The 20,141-nt window shown below is 41.1% G+C and overlaps 1 protein-coding gene across 2 annotated transcripts in view; it reads right to left on the reverse strand.

Annotated features, from left to right (window-relative positions):
- The window catches only part of COASY (Coenzyme A synthase), a 207,720-nt gene that overhangs the window by 143,145 nt on the left and 44,434 nt on the right, over nt 1–20,141 (reverse strand). For both annotated transcript variants that reach the window (XM_086924104.1, XM_086924105.1), the window contains exon 2: nt 16,143–16,822. In XM_086924104.1, the coding sequence (XP_086780230.1) occupies nt 16,143–16,800 (658 nt within the window). In that variant the 5' untranslated portion in view covers nt 16,801–16,822. The remainder of the gene's footprint in view (nt 1–16,142; nt 16,823–20,141) is intronic.

Below are 20,141 nucleotides of genomic sequence, written 5' to 3' on the forward strand. Positions count from 1 at the left end.
CACTCACAATGGCTCCTGTGGAGCATGGTTTAAGATAATTAATTCTCTAGATCCCGACATTGCTGTTTTCGATGGGGGTTGGGTTTGGGGAAACCTGAACTTGGTCCTACTAGACGTCTGTTACCCGGATAAGGAGGGACTCCCCATTAGAATAGGAACTGATCTAGAAAATGAAGTATATGGATTAGGTAATTATACAATTAGCCTTATGATTCTTACTGTCGAATCCGAAGCCACACCAGTTCTACCTATTATGTCAGTACTGCCAGTCACTGGTGAATTATGTATCAAGAAGAAAGGTTCAGTACACTTAGGTCATAGTAAATGCACTACTGTGGTTGAATTCAGTGATGATGGAAAATCATCTTTCAAAGCTATCAGTCATTCTTACTTTGTTTGTGGTCATACCGCATACATTCGCCTACCTCCAGATTGGGATGGTACCTGTTACATTGCATTCCTCCTGCCACCTGTCTTTCTAGCTCCTTCTGATTACCATAGAAATAGCAATCTAGTAAAGAATAGACCCAGAAGAGATGCCCCCCTTGTCGACTACACAGAAACGGCATGGGAACAGTACACTGACTTTAATAAAGGATTCTTTTTCTTTTTAGGCCCTGTCCAGAATAGTAAATTAATTCGCAGATTAACTAGAACACTTGAAGCCGTAGTAAATGAAACTACTTCCGCCTTAGGTAACCTAACAGAAGAGCAGTCCGCTATGCGGGTTGTTGTTCTTCAGAATCGTCTTGTAATTGACGTCATCTTGGCAGATAGAGGTGGAGCCTGTAAGGTCATCGGGTCAAGCTGCTGTGTTTTCATTCCACAGAATGCACCATCTGTATATCAAGCTATCACCCGTCTCCACAAAATTGCAAATCAGATACATCAGAATCCAGGCACCTGGACTTGGTCCGGTTGGTTCTGGACAACGTTAACAGCTTGGGGATGGAAGATCCTATCCTTCCTAGGCATTGGCCTAGTCCTAGTATTCAGTTGCTGCCTATGCCTGCAGTGTGGGCCAGCGATCTGTGGACTGTGTGCCACTTCTTGCATTGAACATTCCAGTTTTCACTCGAAACGTAATCGAAAGAAAGAAGAACAAATGATGTTACAAGAACAAACTGATCGATTTATGAGGATCGATATTTCATGAAGGGTCCGTAGGGAACAAGGAGGGAATGAGGAAAATTAAATTTTGGCCATGTTGTGTTCCCTAGCGCGTACCCCACCGACTCCATGTACGAGTTAAAGTGCATGTAACTTCCCTCCTGTACCAGCTATGAAGACGCAAATACATTTGCGTCTACCGTCAACTTGTCCTCTTTCAGATGCACCATGAATGGATTATATAGCCCGTTCCTAAGTATGCTATGCCACCGTCTTTTTGTAATACACTTTTCACTTTTTCCTGCTCTAGCCAGAGTAGGCCCTGAATTCCTGCCATCTGAACCTCTTTTGTGGCTCCTGACTCTGCCCAGGCTACCTCTGTACTCGTGAACTCTGTCCTACATTCAGCGCGGCCCTCGCGCTGAACTCAAGCCTGCTTTCTGCCAAGACTGACTATAACCTTCGAGTTATCTGTTCCGCCCCCCGAGAATACATTCCTGCCTACTAGATCCTGTAAACATCCTCTCCAGCTGCAGAGCCAAAAGGCCGATCTGTCTTAATGCAAGTAATTCATAGCCTCCGTTGCCATGCTTCCATGGAAGGCCCCGTGCCCCCACGCTTCACATGTAGACACTCAGGCGCTCATACACGCATCCACAGTTAGCATAGAACAGCTTCTACCCTAGAGACCTTTCCGCCCAGATAGTATAGTTCCTAAACATCAGATATCAGATATGATAAAAGTACAAGTTGATCTGACATGCCAGACTTCTGTCTCTTTCCGTCAGTGTAAATATCAAGTCCCCTGCACCCCGTCAATCACACGTCATGCAGCTGCGCGCGCACCCAAGCTTCCGATTTCTGCTGACATTGCAACATTCTGTTAGCACCACCCCTTGGTGCCACCCACTTGCGTCACCTATCAGTGACGTTTCTAGCACACACCTCTAGTTCACGCCTAGTTTACGCCTCTTGATGATGTACTAGTACCACGTGTATACTGTTATCTTGTCTTCTCTCAGCTGTTACGCCTCTTACATTGAACATTATGATGTAAATCAAGTATATAAGCTATGTATTGTCAATAAACGAGAGCGCGCTCATCTATCCCTTCTGACACCCCTGTGGTGGTCAGAACACGATATCCTGATTCCTTTATGAGGAATAAAACCCTTAGAAACTCTAACACCACGGACTCTGTTTTCTTTCCTTCTGATTGAGTTATTTTTGATTAAGTACTTACCTGCATAGAAATTAAGAGAGTAAATTAATTATTTACGTCAGCGCAAGCGTAGTACCTAGTCCTAATCGGTTCTTTCTTGTTCCCTCAGCTGTGCCAAGACCCTACCCAACGTCCCTACCACCAAAAGCCACTTCCCTTGTTCCTTTGGCCCCCATCCCTGGATCCATCTCATCCTTGTCAGGTGTTACTTCCCCACGGGGTTTTGTTGGGACCAGGAGCGGTGGTTGTGTTGTGTCTGCAGAATTACTTCACAAGCCCAGGTGAGTCTTGTGGGGTACTGACAAGTTTAGATACTGTCAAGAGTATATACCTGTAGGCCAGTATGAAAGGTTGGGTAAAGAATACATCAAATCAACCTGGGATTTACCTTATACACACAGATGTTAAAGTGAAGGGAACAAGGAGGTATTTCTTAGTGGTAAAAATTGTAAAAAATCACTAAGCAGTACACTTCCGTGTCAAGGTATTAATTTGCATGGAGCCTGCGAAGGGTCTTCAAATAACCTTTCATGTCACCTGCATGGCACGCCTGCAAAACAGATAGAGCCATTTTTTATACCACTTTCTAATGGCAGTTACGTTTTAATAAGTGACCACAGCTGTTGTGGCATGCTGCCAGGAAAAGCCGATCTGACAACTGTAACTTCCAGGGCCATTTGCTGTATGCAAGTATTGTATCCACACAGCAATCCAGATATGGGGCTGCGTTATGGCCTCGGTTGAATATCTCTTCTATTCGAATTGATACTTTAAGCAGAATGAAGTCTATTCTTTTGCAGACAACTGTGCCTTTAACGTCATCAAAAGAAATGTATGATCTGCAAGTGGCAAGGACATTGGCAGAGCTACATTCCCTTTTATCGACAAATTGCCCTGTGCATTTCGTAGAAATACTAAGCCAAATCCTAAACATGTCTGATACCAATGGCATCGCACATGTATTTAAGACAATTTTTTCTGGACTGTTAGCACCCTTTGAAACAGTTCTGGGCATTTTCCCGAATTTTGTCCATTCTGTCTTTGGCGGCCTACCCTTAATCTTGGGACTCGTGGCAGGAATTTTATTTTTGCTCCTTCTGCACCGATATGGCAAGCCAATCCACAGACAAGACTCTAGCAACGATGGAAGAAACGATCCTAGCAATACGATACCGAGACCGTATCACAAAGGTCCTCGGATTGGCCCGGCTAAGAGATCTGAGTACAACCTGGTTTCTTTCATTCAGACCGATCTGGCAAGATTGCATCATACCTGTGCTTTGATGACTGCTATGCGGAGAAGAATGCGTGTTGGACGTCTGTCTTACACTACAATCAGCAGTACTAATGGATATCGATACTTTGCTAGGTCCTGTAACGAATCATGCATCGTGTTGTCCCCAGCGGCTACCGATTCTGATGACGACATTCGTTGAGACTTCACCACTACGAATAGGTGGCGGTGAAGTACGAGAGGAAAGCAGCACCAAACAGGTACAGCCTTCTGTGAGCATTGCTGATCCAACCATCGATGAGAGCAATCACGCAGAGAAGTGCACAGTTGCAGTATTTTCGAACTTAGTCGAACTTTCACCTGATGTTGTAGACATATTTTTTGCGGGTCTGTCTGAAATAATGTTCTCTCCAATCAAAGAGAATAACTCTTAATAAAAACAATGAGCACACAGCGTTCCCTGAACTCTGAATTCGGCCTTCAGTTTTTTGATAAACAAAGCTACAGAAAATATTTGGAACTCATTTTCCCCTGAAAGCGAAATAATTTTTGCCCATTTTTCAAAAAATTTACCTTTTTTTTGGCACATGGTACTCTGCTTAAAGTAGAACTATTCTTAGAGAACAGAGCTTCTATTTTTAGGATACTAGAGACAATATTTTACCTCAGCCTCTAGCACATATACAGCAATTTGTATAAATATGTGATGAAATGGTCTCTACCTTCTTTTCTGTATTTAGAGCCATTTGATGTTTAATTTTCGCAATTCATTCAGCTGATATATATATGCATTTATCTGAATGATGACACTGCTTGAAAAGCGTACAGTACCAACACTAAATTTCGTGTATTTACCCTATACCATTTCAAATGCGAAATATGTATTTTGGGGTGTGTCGGAAAACACACATGCATCGTTGAATGTTTACTATTGCTTAGTTTTTAGTAATGATGGACATCAATCCGTGGAGTGGGTGTTGTGTTTATATCTAGGACCCTAATTCGATATTCCCGATTTATGCCCTTGTGAGGTTATAATCAATAATATCCTGATAAAGGCATAAGAATCAGATCCATTTTCAGTAATAGCCCATGCAGTCCAAAGCACAGCATGGCTACTCCCATCGACTCCTAGAAAGCACAACGTGTTCTTTAAACAAACCAAGCCTCCAGCAGCCCGGGAAATCCCCCCTGCTTTTCTTTTGATTTGAACAAGAACTCCTGAAGTCCAGAAAGTACTGTTCTTAGTTCTTAGTGACGTCTTATGTCCAACCTTACGTCGAACCCGGCACCTTCCAGGTATAAAATACCAACAGTTGCCTAAGCAAACACACAGTGGTTTGGAGCAGAGCGGCCATCTACTTGACCGAGAGCCCAGCTAATGCGAGAGCCCACGGCATCCGCCCCTTCCGTTTGTGTGATGTGTGATGGTTTCTCAGCCACAAAGGTCATTTCTCTCCTCCTCGAGCATACAATCAGTAAGTTCAAGTAGACTGCCAGTTAGCATCAGGAGAGAGGTGTTCTAAGGTTTTGCTTGGCAGTGCCTTCCTGGACTATTCCTGACTCTTGCCAGGAACCACTGCGGTGATCGTTTCTCTTTTCCTGACACAAAGCTCACCATACAGTCCCTGTATTTAGTTTTATACTGCCTGGCTTTTTAATCATCAGTGTGCTTCCAATCAGATTTATCAGGTTTGCAGGGTGCAGTCTCATGATACAAATAAATCGCAAAGCACAAGGGAGTCTCTGACTCCCAGCAGTAGCATAAGCAGTAATAGAAAATCCATGAAGCTGGGAAAGGGTGCAGTACCACATGTGGCTAATAGAGGTCCCTTTAGAACTCCAAAGGGGCAACTAGTAACAACCTGTGGTACTGCACCCTTTCCCAGCTTCATGGATTTTCTATTACTGCTTATGCTACTGCTGGGAGTCAGAGACTCCCTTGTGCCTTGCGATTTATTTGGTATCATGAGACTGGAACCGACACTAGAAAAGGACTAATGCCTAAATGTGCAGCTCTAGAAAAAGGAGCTTAGTGAGAGGGCCTGTTTTGTTTTAGCTTGCCGGAAACCACTGCAGTAAACGTTTCTCTTTTCCTGATATAATGCTCACCAAACAGTATAAGTATTTCATTTTAAACTGTATGGCCCTTGTGTGGTAGAGAACATATTGAAATGTTAAACTGTGGCTTGCGGTGAGCTAAGGCAAGAAAACGTTATTTTATTTTGCATTTGAGAAGGTTTGCCAATGCAAGTTTTTTTTTTTTACTCATCTGTGTGCTTGCAATCTGCTTCTTCAGCATTGCATGGTGCAGTACCTTATGTGGCTACTAGAGGTAGAGGGGGACACCTAGAAACAGCCTGTGATTCTGCAACCTTTACCTGCTTCGTGGATTTTCTTTTATTGCTTATGCTACTGCTGGGAGTCCGACACTCCCTTGTGGCAAGCACAATAGAACAGTTGTGGCAAGTGTATGCACTGTGGTCGTCATTCCACCTAGGAGGATTTTCTTGTTTCTGTTTGAAGGAACCTGTATGTCTCCACATTCCCTACATACCCGACCCTCTTAAGCATGCCAACACAATAACACCAGCCTGACAGGTGCAGGGTAAATGTTTTTTCAGGGCTTCCCAATTTAACAGATGCAACCAGAATCAGAGCCTAATCCCTTCCCCCTGCCGACCATTAGCTTGTCACCCCCCTTCTCTGCCTGCTTTTGTTCCGCGCTAGCCCCTTTCTCTGCCTGACCTTTTTTCACTGCCGCTCCATGGGGGGGCCTTTTCAATCCCACTCGCTGCCCGGGTATGTCCTTCTGACTTTCTGTTTTTCTCATTTACGGTCCACACTCATCTGATTCTATGCCTTTTTTTTTTTAAACAATTCTTTATTTTTTTTAAACAGAGACCCTCCCTTGCCCTATTCCCACCCCCCATCTCACCCCCCCCTCCGGCCATATTGGACAGGTAATTTGAGATATAAATGAAATAAAAAAGAGAAAAAAAAAGAAAAAAGGAAAGGAGAACGGAATACATTTCATTACAACTGATTCAGATATCAGCGGAAGATAAACTCATGTTAAAGTCACATTAGTTTCAAATATGAAATGTTGTTCTTTACACTTTACGATTCAGTGTGTTGCATCCACTGTATAAGAGGGCCCCAGATTTCGAGGCCTTCTTTTTTCCTCTTCACCCCTTTCCTCCTATTTATAGCTATTTCTAAACTATAGGTAGCTAATAATCTCGCCCGCAACTGTTGAAAGGTTGGAGGATTTAGATCCAACTAGCTGGATGCCAGACATAGTCTGAACACAGCCATGGAGATAAATACAAGTCCCTGTATTTCCTTTGGCCGGAGATCTCCATCGATTTCTAACATTATTTCGGCTATTGATATTTCTATTGTTGTGTTACAGACTTCAGAGAGAAATTTAGAGATTTCGCTTCTGATGAGACCTAATATATCGCAAGTGGCGAGTATATGTATTATGTCGGCTTCGTTTGAAGCACATCTTGGACACTTGGTGCCTTTACCTGTACTCCACTTAGCTATTTGATGTGGTGTATAATAAAGTTGGAAAAAGGTTTTATAATGTTGTACTTGTAGCTTGGGGGACATTAGTAATGTTTTTGATGATTGGCATGCCAGTTGTACTGAGTCTGCATTTAGGTCTAATTTATTTTGCCATTTAAGGATATGTTTATCCATATCGTCTGGCAGTGAAGAAACTAGGTTGTTATATATTTCCCCTATTTTGGCCGTGTTCTTACGGATGACGGCCTCTATCGTCTGGACTTTGTGAAACTCGGCATTGCCACCCCTTTTTCATGAAAAAATCTCTGATTTGCAGGTATTTGAAAAAGTCTCTATGTTCTAGCCCATACTCATTCTTCAGTTCTTCGAACGATTTAAAGCCAGTTGGTGAAAAGAGAGCACCACATCGTGTGATCCCTATATTAACCCATCTTTGCATACATGTGTCCCAGAATATCCCTGGAAGGTTATGATTTCGACAGAGACTCGTATAGTTGGAATATCTTCCAATTCCGAGGAGTTTGCGTATAATTTTACATGCATTATATATGCCCGCCAGTGTTTTAAAGTGAACTTTTAAAAAATTATTGTCATAGATCAGCCGCCACAGATGCCCATCTGTTTCGTATCCTAGGATGAGTTCTTGTGGAGTAGGGACTCCCCCTTCTTGTGTCGGATGTCTATTAGGTGTCAATAGGGCCTTGCCATATTTCAAAACTGTAGCCCACCAGTATATCTTGAGGTTTGGGACAGCAAGGCCCCCTCTGTCTCTGGGGAGCGAGATGTACCTGTAAGCTCTGCGCGATCTTTGATATCCCCAAATAAATTGAGAAAATAATTTGTCGATTTCTTTGAAGATTTGCTGGTCAAAATTTAGGCAGCTGGTCTGAAAAAAAGTATAAAAATTTCGGTAGAAAGATCATTTTGATAACATTACATCTACCTATTAGGGTAAGATGTAGATTATGTAGTTTACGGAGGCTTCTCGTAGTTTGTTTCAGAAGTGGATCTATATTGATTTTTACTAGTTGGTCTAGGTTAGAGGTTAAATTAACACCCAGATAGGTGGTATTCCCCACTATTCTTTCATCTCTATGATTTGTGCTTTTATTGATGATTATCTGTGTTTTGGCCAGATTTAATTTGTACCCTGAGATTTCTCCAAAGCGAATAGCTTCTTCTTCCATCATTTTGACGGTACACTGGGATTACTTCAGGTGATATTGATGTCATCGGGGTATGCTAGTGTTTTGGTGTTTCCATTTGGTGTTTTGATAGGTAATATGCTCTGGTTAGTCTCCAGTTTGCAAATAAAAGGGTCTATAAATATCGCAAACAGTAGGGGGGAGCACGGACACCCCTACCTTGTATCTCTAGTCACGTCGATCCTGCCTGACATTCCGCCGTTTATCATTACTACGGCTTTGGGGTTGTGGTAAAGACTACGGATGGCATTGATAAATTGATCGCCAATTCCACTCTTTGACATTGCTGCCCATTAGAATTGCCAGGAGATCCTATCAAATGTTTTTTCAGCGTCCAAGAGTATAAGCGCCATAGGGTCTCCTGCAACCTCTGCTTCGTCAAAGAGTGTGATTACCCTTTGTACGTGATCCGTAATAGATCTGCCGGGGACAAATCTGTGTTGTCGAGCTGATATGATCTTAATGATGATTGGGGCTAATCGGGTGGCTAACATTTTAGAGTAGATTTTAAAATCACAATTGATTAATGTAATCGGGCGATAGGATCCTAGTTCGGTTGGGTCCTTGTTTTTCATTGGGAATACCACGATTTTAGCCCGTGCCAATGATTTTGGTGGTTTACCCGCTAAAAATACTTGAGTCATTAGGGGCGTTAAAATTCCTTTAAGTGATTTGTGAAATTTGACATAGAATTCGGCGGGTATCCCATCTAATCCTGCAGCTTTCCCTGGGGGTAGACTGCTTATGGATAATAAATTTTCGATCCACTGAGGTATTACCGCTAGATTATCTTGGTCTATTTGTGAAAGTTGAGGCCTCGGAGCTTGATTCAGATATTCAGTGATTAGTTCTTGATCCTTGTCGGTCTCTTTATATAAATTTTGGTAATATGTCTGAAATTCTAATCTGATCTCTTCTGTGTCTTGCGTTAGATGATTATTTTGATCTTTGATCTCTCTAATTGTGTTTGCGGTGTATTGTTGCCTTGTGGGAATAGTTAGATGGTGCCCGATTTGCTCACTTAGTTCGTATGTCTTCTCTTTATGCATTGTGGCTTTGCCGATTGCTCTTTCCGCGAATGTTTCCGTTATTCTGTTTCTTGCTATAGCAACCTTCTGTAGTGCAATTTCTATATTTTGACCCCCTTTGACTGTTCTTATAAGCCCTTCTTCTGCTTCTGCTAATTTCCTATGTAATTCTGTTAATTAGTAGTGTTTCTCCCCTAATTGCGGCTTTGAGTGTGTCCCATACCACAGGTGCGCTGCCCAGGTTGTCTTCCAGGAATTCTGGTATCCATTTCTCCATCAGTTAACAATATTTTTCATTTAATAATACGGCCTTTTCAAATGTCCAGCTATTTGTATCTTGTTGAATTGTATCGATATCAATGTTTAGAATTAATGGATTATGGTCTGATAGGACCCTGGGTAGTTTTTCTATGTGACATTTGGTTATTATGGTGTGGGAAACCAGTATGTAGTCTATTCTAGTACATTTCGGTAGGGATGAGAGAAGAACGTATATCCTGTTTTTTGCGGGTGCTTATATTGCCAGCAGTCGGTTATCCTCTGTGTATTACCCAGCGCCTCAAATGCTCTAAAGACCTTGGGTTTTCTGCCCTTGTATTTAAAGTTGTGGCCCTAGGCCCTGTTTGAGGGTAGGTTGAGATTAACGTCCCCACACATGACAATTGGCAGTGGCCAGTGTGTTAATTCATTAGTGACATATTCTTGAAGATCTGGATCATCTGTGACGCATCCGTAGATGGAGCATATAGTTAATCTCTTTTCAGACCCATAATTACATTCTGCTAACGCCATCTTCCGAATTTGTCAGCTGCAGATCGAGCAAACTTAAGCCCGCTGTCTGTTGCCAAGAACGCCACCCCCCGTGTCTTGGTTGTTTGTGTTGTAGCTGTGATCAGTTTATACCCTAGTGTTTGCAATAAATGGTGTTGCGACCCTTCGACGTGTGTCTCTTGAAGACAGATGATGCTGGCCCCTGTAGACCTAAGGCCTATTGCGACATTTTGTCTTTTTCGTAAATCATTTAATCCGCATACATTGACGGAGAGAATTTTTAATTTGGCCATAAATATTTTGTCTTTTCCCTTGTTGTTATGCTGTATCTGTTGTAGCATGGTTAAAGTGTTCCTCCTGTTTCTGATTATTGCTACTTTATTTTGTGTGTGCCGGAATGTCCCCCCCCTTCTCCTCACCATCTCCTCCCCCCCAGCCCTCCATGAGGACCCGCTACCCCCCCCCCCATTACTTGAGGCGTCCTGGGTCATAGGGCACCCGGGTGTGGGCGTCCAGGGTGATCCGAGCGGCTCAGCTCGCTCAGTGGCCTGGCTATGTGTAAATAGAAGTGAGGTGGATAGGAAGAGGCTGATGGGTGGGATATGAGACTGACCTCGAGCTGTATATATTAAGTATAACTTCGACAAGTGTTAATTTAAAATCCACACGGGCAGCGGCAGGGGCAGTCGCAACCACAGAAGCTGCAGAGGTTCAGACGCAGGGGGTGGCAGACAACCAGAGATTGTGTGAACAAATAATGATTCAAAACTGCACTCAGAAAGAAATACAAGAAACCCCAGAGGCTCAAGTAACCCAAGTAACTCAAGACGAAGTACCAACAACCAGAAATACATTAATAGTGCAGAGCAATGAAAACACCTCGAGACAACAAGCAGCGCCCTCCATGCAGAAAACAAACAACACTCAGAGACGACCCGAAACTAGAGGGTCCAAGGCCCAAGAAGACAAGGAAGACAAAGAAATGAGAGTAACAAGAAACCAAAAAGTAAAGATAAAAATAAAAGCAAAAACACAAATAAGAATGCCAAAAAAGAGAAAGACAAAGAGAAGGCGAAAATGAAGAGACAGGAGAAGGGAAACAAGCATGTGAAGAACAATGATAACGAAGATAACGTTGAAGACAACATTGATGAAACATCGGAGCTGATGGCCAAAAAGGCTACAAACTATCAAAAACTTGAAGGCCGCTGCCAGAACAACAGGCCAATCAGTAGAGACTCCGCCAAGGATCTCTAATATATTTAGTCCACTGCCCAAGGAAGGTTCGAACAACGGCATTAAAAACGGGAAACAACAACAGACAATAACGGAAGCACAACGAAGTCAAAATGGCCAAAAAAATTGAACTAGCACCAAAGCGTGCACAAGTGTAGAGCAATCCAGCATCGGGACAAAAACAAATAAAAACCTGACTCAACGAAACCAGCTCCTGGAGAAAGAAAGCGCCTGCACAATGGATCCTCACGAACCCGACCATTTCTCTTCCATGGCACAAATTATCTCCACCAGGAAGATGTCACAATCGGAGAACGAAGAAATCTCTGAGGAATCAGACTCAGACATCTACGAAACCGGAATTTCAACCTCCAGCGAGACAGAAGTGAACCAAGCGATGATCATCAACCTGATGTAACTGCTTTGGAGGTGCCCGACCATACAGGCACAAAGTAAGCAAACGAACCAAAGGCAAGACATAACCCTAAAAAAATTTGGGGAAAAAGAAGACAATGAATAGAAAATCGCACAAACCAACATATGATGAAACCACGGATCAGGGGAGTAACACGGAGCAAGTCAAAGAAAGAACTAGGCATATACGGAAAAGTTCAACCCCAAAACCAACAGGAGACCTAGACGGTAAACAGCTGAATAAAGGGCTGACCGAAGGAGGAGCCAAAATATCATATAGAGATTATGAGAATCCAGGAACGCCTATAGAGCCATCATCGAGCGAAGTATTCAATTCCATCAAAAACTTCCACACAGACGTGAAAATAGACAGCCAGAAGAATCATGCAGCAATACAAAAACTGCAAGGCGCTATCCAAAAAGTGGACAACACCTGCTCAGAAATCGCTGACAGAATGGTATCGGTTGAAACGCGCTCAGAAAACCTAGAGTCTGAAGTTACAAATCTCCAAACTCGGGGAAAGGTGCAGGCAGGTATCATCGAAGATTTGATGGCAAAAGTCAAAGACCTTGAAAATAGAGGCAGAAGGAATAACCTCCGCATTCTCGGAATCCCAGAATGCGCAGAGGGCAAAGACCCAAAGGGCTTCATATCCAACGTCTTAAAATCTGCCCTTCCCGAACTCCAATCCTGGTACATAGATCGTGAAGTCCAACGCGCTCATTGCTTCCCCTTAACACTCCCCAAACATGCTCACAAGGTAAACCAATACCCCAGAGTTATATTGGTCTGTTTCGGGAAATTTCTCCTACGAGAGGCATTTATGACATTGCCAGACCCACAAGCAAAATAGAATTCAAAGGATTTACTTTTTTCACACGCCCAGATTTCGCACATGCAACAGTGGAACGCCGCTGGAAGATGCAGCAACTCTTCACCCTGTTTGAACAAACTGGAGCGACTGTTTACCTGCAAAACCCAGCACGCCTAAAAGTTATTTACAAGGGAGCAACCAAAAATGTCACAAGTGAAATCCAGGCAGAAGCCTATCTAAAAGAACTCTCAGAGACAGAAAAACGAAGTATAGGAAAAACAGTAACAAACACTAAAATGTAACAGAAGGATTCAAATGGTTCATATGACTAGACATTTAATGGACTAAGGGGCATACCCAGAAAAGGTGGAAGCGAGGCGGGATGGGGAAATGATAATTTCCTATACTTTTTAAATGCTTAGAAAGAAAAGTTAAACAAAGTATAGGGAAATAAAAACTAACGAGGTCGGTCTCATATCCCACCCATCAGCCTCTTCCTATCCATCTGATTCTGTGCCTACATTCTTTGCTGCCTCTCTCTAATCTCCACTTCTCATTGGAAGCTGCATTCACTGTGTGCAGAAGTATTTTGGCATAAAGTCAGTGTGTGATTAGACCTTGCACCCCCAATCTCAGTCTGCTTCCGGTCCAGCTTCCCCTTTCTCTGCCTGTACATCTATTTTCACTGCCGCTCCGTGGAGGGCCCAGTGCAAAGGTTAAATTGTAATCCTTCAGTTGCTTATTGGTGAATTTGGGAGTGTAAATGGTGCTAAAAGTTGAAACCTTTGTCAAAACAGGGTTAACGCATAACAATTAGACAATATTTACATATTATCACAATACCTGCATTAATATCCCACATAATGTTGCTTTCTTGCTCAACAATTTAGTCAACCCTGCTGCATAATTCCATTAGCCTACATTACACACCTCGTTTCATATGTGTACTTATTTTGGGAGTTTTTTACCTCGTTCACAGCACATGGGTAAAAATTGGAAATTGCATAGGCTTATAAGATTAAAACTTGCGCCTGCAAGCACACTTTTCCGTCACGTGAGTCCTTGTGACGCAATTACACTAGGTTCATTCTTAGCTGGTCTGAAGGACTCTAGAAGCTGCCGTATTTCTGTATTAACAGAGAGTGCTCTAGAAGTTGCATGCTTCCATTTGTGTGTTTGATACCGCTAGATCAAAAGCACTCTAGAACCAGCAGTATTGTGGTGTGCTTGAGAAAGTCTTACTCAGTTCCTGAATATGCCAATATGGTATAATAAATGTATAAACATTAGTAATAGACCATTCTTCTGGTGTGCTTCGAAAGATAAAGGCCTAAGTGGATTAATCAATTGTTTGTTACAATTTCTTTTCCCCAATTTAGACATACCTATCATTGGCCCCAGTATTTTTAAAGTTCGTTTTTGTAGCTCATGAATGCTATTTTAAATATGTATTTCTCTTTACAACATTCTCCTTTTCCTGTTCCTCTTTCATCTGATTTCACCAATTTTATAAAGACATGCTCTAGGGCGTCTGCTATTTTGAAATGTCTTTACCTCTTAGCTTCCTCTCGAACCAAATCTAAGGTTGAGCTTTAATGGGGAAAAGATTTAAGGTTGAATTGGGATGTCTCTTTTTGGAATAACGTTTGGACACACGTTTACAGAATCTCTAGATCAGTCAGTAGCATTCAATCCCAGTATTTCCTTTCTTATGGACTATATTATACCCCTGTACAATGCTTGAAATGTTCATCAGATACATCATCTCTATGCTGGTCTTGTGCGTTTCCTATGAGTATGCATATGCTGTTTAGTTGTCCTCATACACTTTCCTTCTGGCATAGGGTTTGGTCCCATATCAAGAATGTTTTAACCTTCAGTACCTTGTCAACATTATTTATATGTTTTTAGCTACTTTAACTAATGAGCTTATCTCGTCCTTTCCTAAAAGTCATTTACTAGATATTTTACTAGCAATTGCTTTTAAGCAAATTACTTTTAATTTGAAATCAACTAAAGTTTCATTAAAGGTGTGGTAGGACTGTGCTTGTTCACATCATAAATTGGATACTATTTATATTAATCAATGCTCATTCTCTCATAATGTCCAACTGCTCTGGTTACCTCTAACCACGTTTATAAATTGGATCAGTAATGATGTTTCAACCACAAGTGCTACATTATCTGAAGATTTTCAAACACCATGAATATTTTAACTCTCTGTTCTTCATCCATAATTTAACATACTATTAATTTTCTGGTTGTATGCTCTTGTTTTTTCGATAGGATAGTTGATAAGAACGTCTTAAGTCACACATATAATGTACTTTTAGGATTCCCCTTACTCTCCTTATAATTATAAAGACTTTAATGTTTCTTCCAATGTTCTTGTGCAGTATCCCTACTGATGCTTTTTCTTTAGAATATCAATAATATTCATACAGTGCTGTACACTGTTGCATTAAATAAAGTCTTTTAAACACAAAATAAAAGGATGGATTATTTTAATATAGTAGCTAAGGTCTAGAGCATCAAGGAAGAGTCAATACTGGTATTGGTGAAGTTATTGCATTCATACTACGTGGTGGGGCTGACATGCTACAATTTATAAGTGCATCATGCTGTTAAAGAGTTTTCTGCTGTGGTTCATCAAAAGGGACTGAAGATAAAGCTGGATTCTAAATTCTTTTATACTGGATGGGTTCAAGGCGGGTACTATAGAGAGGTCGACATTGGGGTTTGCATTGGGAAGAGACTTTTGTTTGATTCTATAAATCTCCTAGTGAAGAGATGCGTGGATGTGGTAGGAGGATAAGGACATTTTAGACAGTTGGAAAGGGACTGCTTGGTTTATTCACATACGTGCCACTAAGACATCAAGGGGCAGGAATCTTGAAGTATGCAGTGGATCATTAACAAACTAAGCAAGAAGGGATGTTCTTCCCAGCAACCATGTTGTTCTAACTTATTGACAGTTACATAAGTAAGGCACTGCTAGCTTTTATTGCAATAATGGAACTGAAGGCCACCACGAAGCTGAAAGATTCAGTGAATTCTTTCAGCCATTTGGCTCTCGTTTAGTGGGTGATCTGACCAGTATTCCACTGGGGGGGAGGGTGGGGCAGTGTCTGTTTTGAACTTCCACCCCAGCCCTTCCTTAATATGGATCAATCCTACAAAGGGTTTATGTTAAGCTACCAGATGAACAAAAAGATTTACAACCATGCCAATAGCAATAGCTACAAAAAAGAAAAGATGCATTTGATGCAGTTTGCTCACACCACCCATCTGGACTACAAAACACCTGCTGACATTAGAGAAATGCTAAATGCTTACTTATACTAACTGAAATGTAGTCTCAAAGTACTACTAACAAATGCATACAAAGCCATGAACCAACTCTCCTTATATATGTGAGAATCAATCCAAGGCTATAACGTCAAATGCTCTTATTTGAAATGTTTTCTGAATCTACCTTACCCTCGTATTACATTGTGAGACATTAACATGCAAACTTATCAGCAACACCAAGCTCAGTCATTGTTGATTCTTGGGAACAAGATTAGGACTCACTTTTAAGAAGATCACGATCCGATAAGCCTATGAGGAGCCGGCATTCTGCTAAAAGGCACGAGACACTCAGAAAGATCTTGTGAGCATTGTGCAGTCTATCAAAGGTGCCACCCACCACCACATCACTGTAACTCTCCACCTCGGAACTGGTATCCTCTACCTCCTCTATCTCGGTGTCTTCATCCGACCTGCTGTACTCAGGATACAACAACACTGATATTAGGTTAGGTTTACAGCTGTAACAGCTAGTGGCATAACGCTCCAAGCGTTGTTTTACTGGGTTATATTGCCCACCATCACTGGTCTGAAAGTCTGTAAGAACGACCTCTGGAGGGTGAGATAGGTTCTGAACAGCGGACAGGGGATGCTGGTTCACATTCTGGTTCCGGATATTGGTGAGCAGGACTCGAACGTCCAAGTGGCTGTGGACATTAGCATCAAAGTAGACCTTCCGGATGAGGTTGCACACCTCGTGCGTTGCAGTGATGTAGGCAGACCTGGGCTGGGTGGAGCCTGTGAAGCTAAGGCCTGGTTGCAGATGGACATAAAGTGTATCCTGCACGATCCTGGCAGCCGATGACAGAATGGGTACGATTCGTTGCGACAAACTGGAGAGTGGAGATGTCAGCACCAAAACCCCAGAACGAAATACGGACATTCTGCGTACACTGGACTTATTTCTGGAAACGGAAGCACAAAGACAAAAGACATAAATGCACTGACAATACAAAAAATAAAGTCAAAGCAAAAGACTACTTTAATACACATAAAATGTAAAAGTCAGTACTTTCTGATATCTTGCCTTACAGATCAGTATGTTGGTGTTCTCAGCAGATCTTTTACTGAGAAGGGAGTGACATCAATACCTATCTGCAAAAAGACTGCTGCCGATACCCTTTGCTCTGTTATTGCCAACTCTTCACAAGTGTATAATTTAGTATTAATCATGTGATTGCCTTGTTACTCTTTTATGGTAATCAGGATTAAAGAATTAATCTTAACAGTATTTTATGTACCAGCATGGCACCTCTCCTACCCATTTAGTATCTTTATAATACAATTGAACTTCATTTATTAATTTCACAAAGATGAACGACGAGTTAGCCCTGTCAATATACAAACACAGCCCAAAGACTGCAACGCGTACCTTATAGAACTTCACACCCAGGAAGTATAATTTTGCAAAGACTTCTGCACTCATTGGCCAGTGGAAAATGCTTCATCAGCATACATATAAAAAAAAAACAAGATGTGCATCGGTCATTGTTCTAAATGCAAGTGCAAAACTGGGACATTCGGTGCCTTTAAAAAAAATAATAATAATCTTCAGTTGTTCTAAAGCCTGATGGTGTTTTGAAAAGATAGCTAATAATCTGAAGTAGATCAAAAACATTATGCCTTTTTGATAACATTGTTTGTGCATGCAAATTTGACTTGTATGCTCAAATAAACTTTTATTTAAGAATGAAGAAAATATTTTAGAATTAATAAACTTTGTTTTTCATTAATGTTATCCGTTTCATTAACATGGATGAGTCGTATATAGTGTAAATGCATTGCATTCAACATTCTAATGCTGCTTAAGTTGGCATAAGTAGGCCGCAAAACGAATTGACTGGGCCTAGCCTGGTTTCAGTTAAAACATCAATCAATCAATCAGGGTTTTATATCACACGCTACTCTCCTGTGAGGGTCTCAAAGCGCTGGAGGGGGGAGGAGGGGGGAGGAGAAGGGGCTGGGGGTGCAGATTCGAATCAGTTGAGGAGCCAGGTCAAAAACATGTCTTTTTAAAAATGGAATTGTGTTCATGATTTTATTTATATAATGTAATCCTTTATTTTATTAAATAGTTGAATGTGCCTCTTTGTGTGGAGAATTTATTGTCGCTGTAACAATTTGTGAGCTCGCATAGGAGACTTTGCTGTCCTGCTGGAGGAACACACACATATTGGTTCACGTTGGTGCCTTATTTGCAGAAGTGTGTCCTATTTCAAGCAGCTGTTGTCATTTCTACTTGTATGGAAAACAAAAGTGCTAATTAACTATTTAGTTTGAGAGGGCTTAAGTAAGTGATGTAGTGAATCTTCTGAATGATGATTGGCTTGTACTGTTTTAGGTGTACAACCCATGGTGTTTTGGGATGTTTGCCATATTCCTTAAGAGGAAACTCCATGTACGAGTGCTTACTGATTGCATACTTGTGGTTAACCTGGTTATCCTTTCATTTAACCATTTATTTTTTTACTTCTATATCGATTCTTAAATTTTAAATAAACCTCCATGATATGCATCTTGAAAACTTGTCTCATGTGGATTTGCCTATGTGAGTTCTCAGGGTTTTTCTTGTGATTTTGTATTTTATACTTAGGGCTTTAGTTCTTAAGGACTTACACATAGCCGCAATCCATCTAATTGACCCTTTTATGTAAAAAGCCGCAGACGAGTGCAAAACAGATTATATACATTTACTGAAAAAATAAAGGTTACAGGGATGCTATACTCAGGTTAACGTTCCACCCACACAAAGCCATTGAAATTCTTATAGTTATACTTATGCTAAGAAACTATATCTTGTGGCCTAAAGTTACTTACGGCAGAAGTTCTAGTTCTACTTATTTGAAGAAACTATTACTGCTGAATTTCTGTTTTTTTGTTGGTAAAACGGCAACCTAACTATAATGTCCCTGTAACCTTTGTTTTTTTCAGTGAATATCTATGTTTTTTTAAACGTAAAGCAATAGTGGGTGAGGTTTATTTTTTCCAATAGGGCTTCGTGGATCTGCGTCTCTAGAACTAAACAGATTCAAACAAAATTACAAAAAGGTCTCTTTCTAGATCAAGATCTACATTCCTGCAAAATTTGGTGAAATTCCATTTAGCGGTCAGACTGTAATTGTGTCTAAAAATTGCAAAATACCCATATACATACACATTTCATTACCGTGAGTTTTCTGACTTACTAGAAGAGCCGCATTCCCTGAAATGCTGTCATTGAACGCTCACTATGAATGATAAAGACTGTTTTGCACATGTATAAAAGTTTATTTTAACGTACAAGTCAAATTCAAATGTGCAGATAGTTTTATAAAAGAAGCCCATGATATTTTATATTACCCATGTATGTTATAAAGTCCACTTCCAATGTTAAACTTAGTCTGTGCTTCTTTGAATGTGATAAAAACATTTCTTTTTTGGTGAGCAGCACAAAACAACGTACATGAACTGAAAGGCGTTCCCCCTGCCCTGTTTGATACTGTCTAAACCTGGGTAAACATTTTGTTATGCTGACGGAATATCACAAAGTTTCTGGCATTTCGCGTTAGGCTTGGTACGTGAAATGCCTGAAACGACACGATTACACCACGTTGTGCAACTTTCCATCCGTTCGCGAAAAATACCCATCACAGGAGCATGGGAACAACGCAAACGAACAAAACGTGAATGTGTGAAATTTAGTGCTAAGCTCAAAATGGATGTAAAACTGCATCTTATTCTTAAAAAAAAAAAAAAAAGAAGCTATATGCCGAGATTGCAATTTACATAATTTCCCCAAAATTTCACCTAATTACGCCAAAGGAAATTACACAAATTTCACTCTTTCTTTGTATTTTCTAACCTTCTCTGTTTTTTCACTAAGTAAAAGTCAACATGTAAATCCAATGAAGGTGCAATATTTTTCTGCAGAGATGCTCGATATTGGGAGTGCACCCTAAATTACCAACCTCCGATAGTGGAGGAGCTACTGTCCCCTCATACATAAGGATTCCCTTGTAGTTGGTGGCAAATTAAGTTAGTTTACAAGCATAGGCCTTTTTTAGCTGCACTTCTGTAAAAGAGGGGCAATCAATCTTTGACCTGTAAAATCCGCACAGTCCCCTCCCAAGATGCCCCAACTCTACCCACTCAACTGGCCAGTTTCAAGATAAGGAGCCCTGGAAAGATCTTAGACGAGGTGGACACTAAGAATCTAGATTATTGAAGTCACAATAGCCCTGTTCA

Source organism: Lissotriton vulgaris, chromosome 5 (genome assembly GCF_964263255.1).
Source record: "Lissotriton vulgaris chromosome 5, aLisVul1.2, whole genome shotgun sequence".
NCBI lineage: Eukaryota > Metazoa > Chordata > Amphibia > Caudata > Salamandridae > Lissotriton > Lissotriton vulgaris.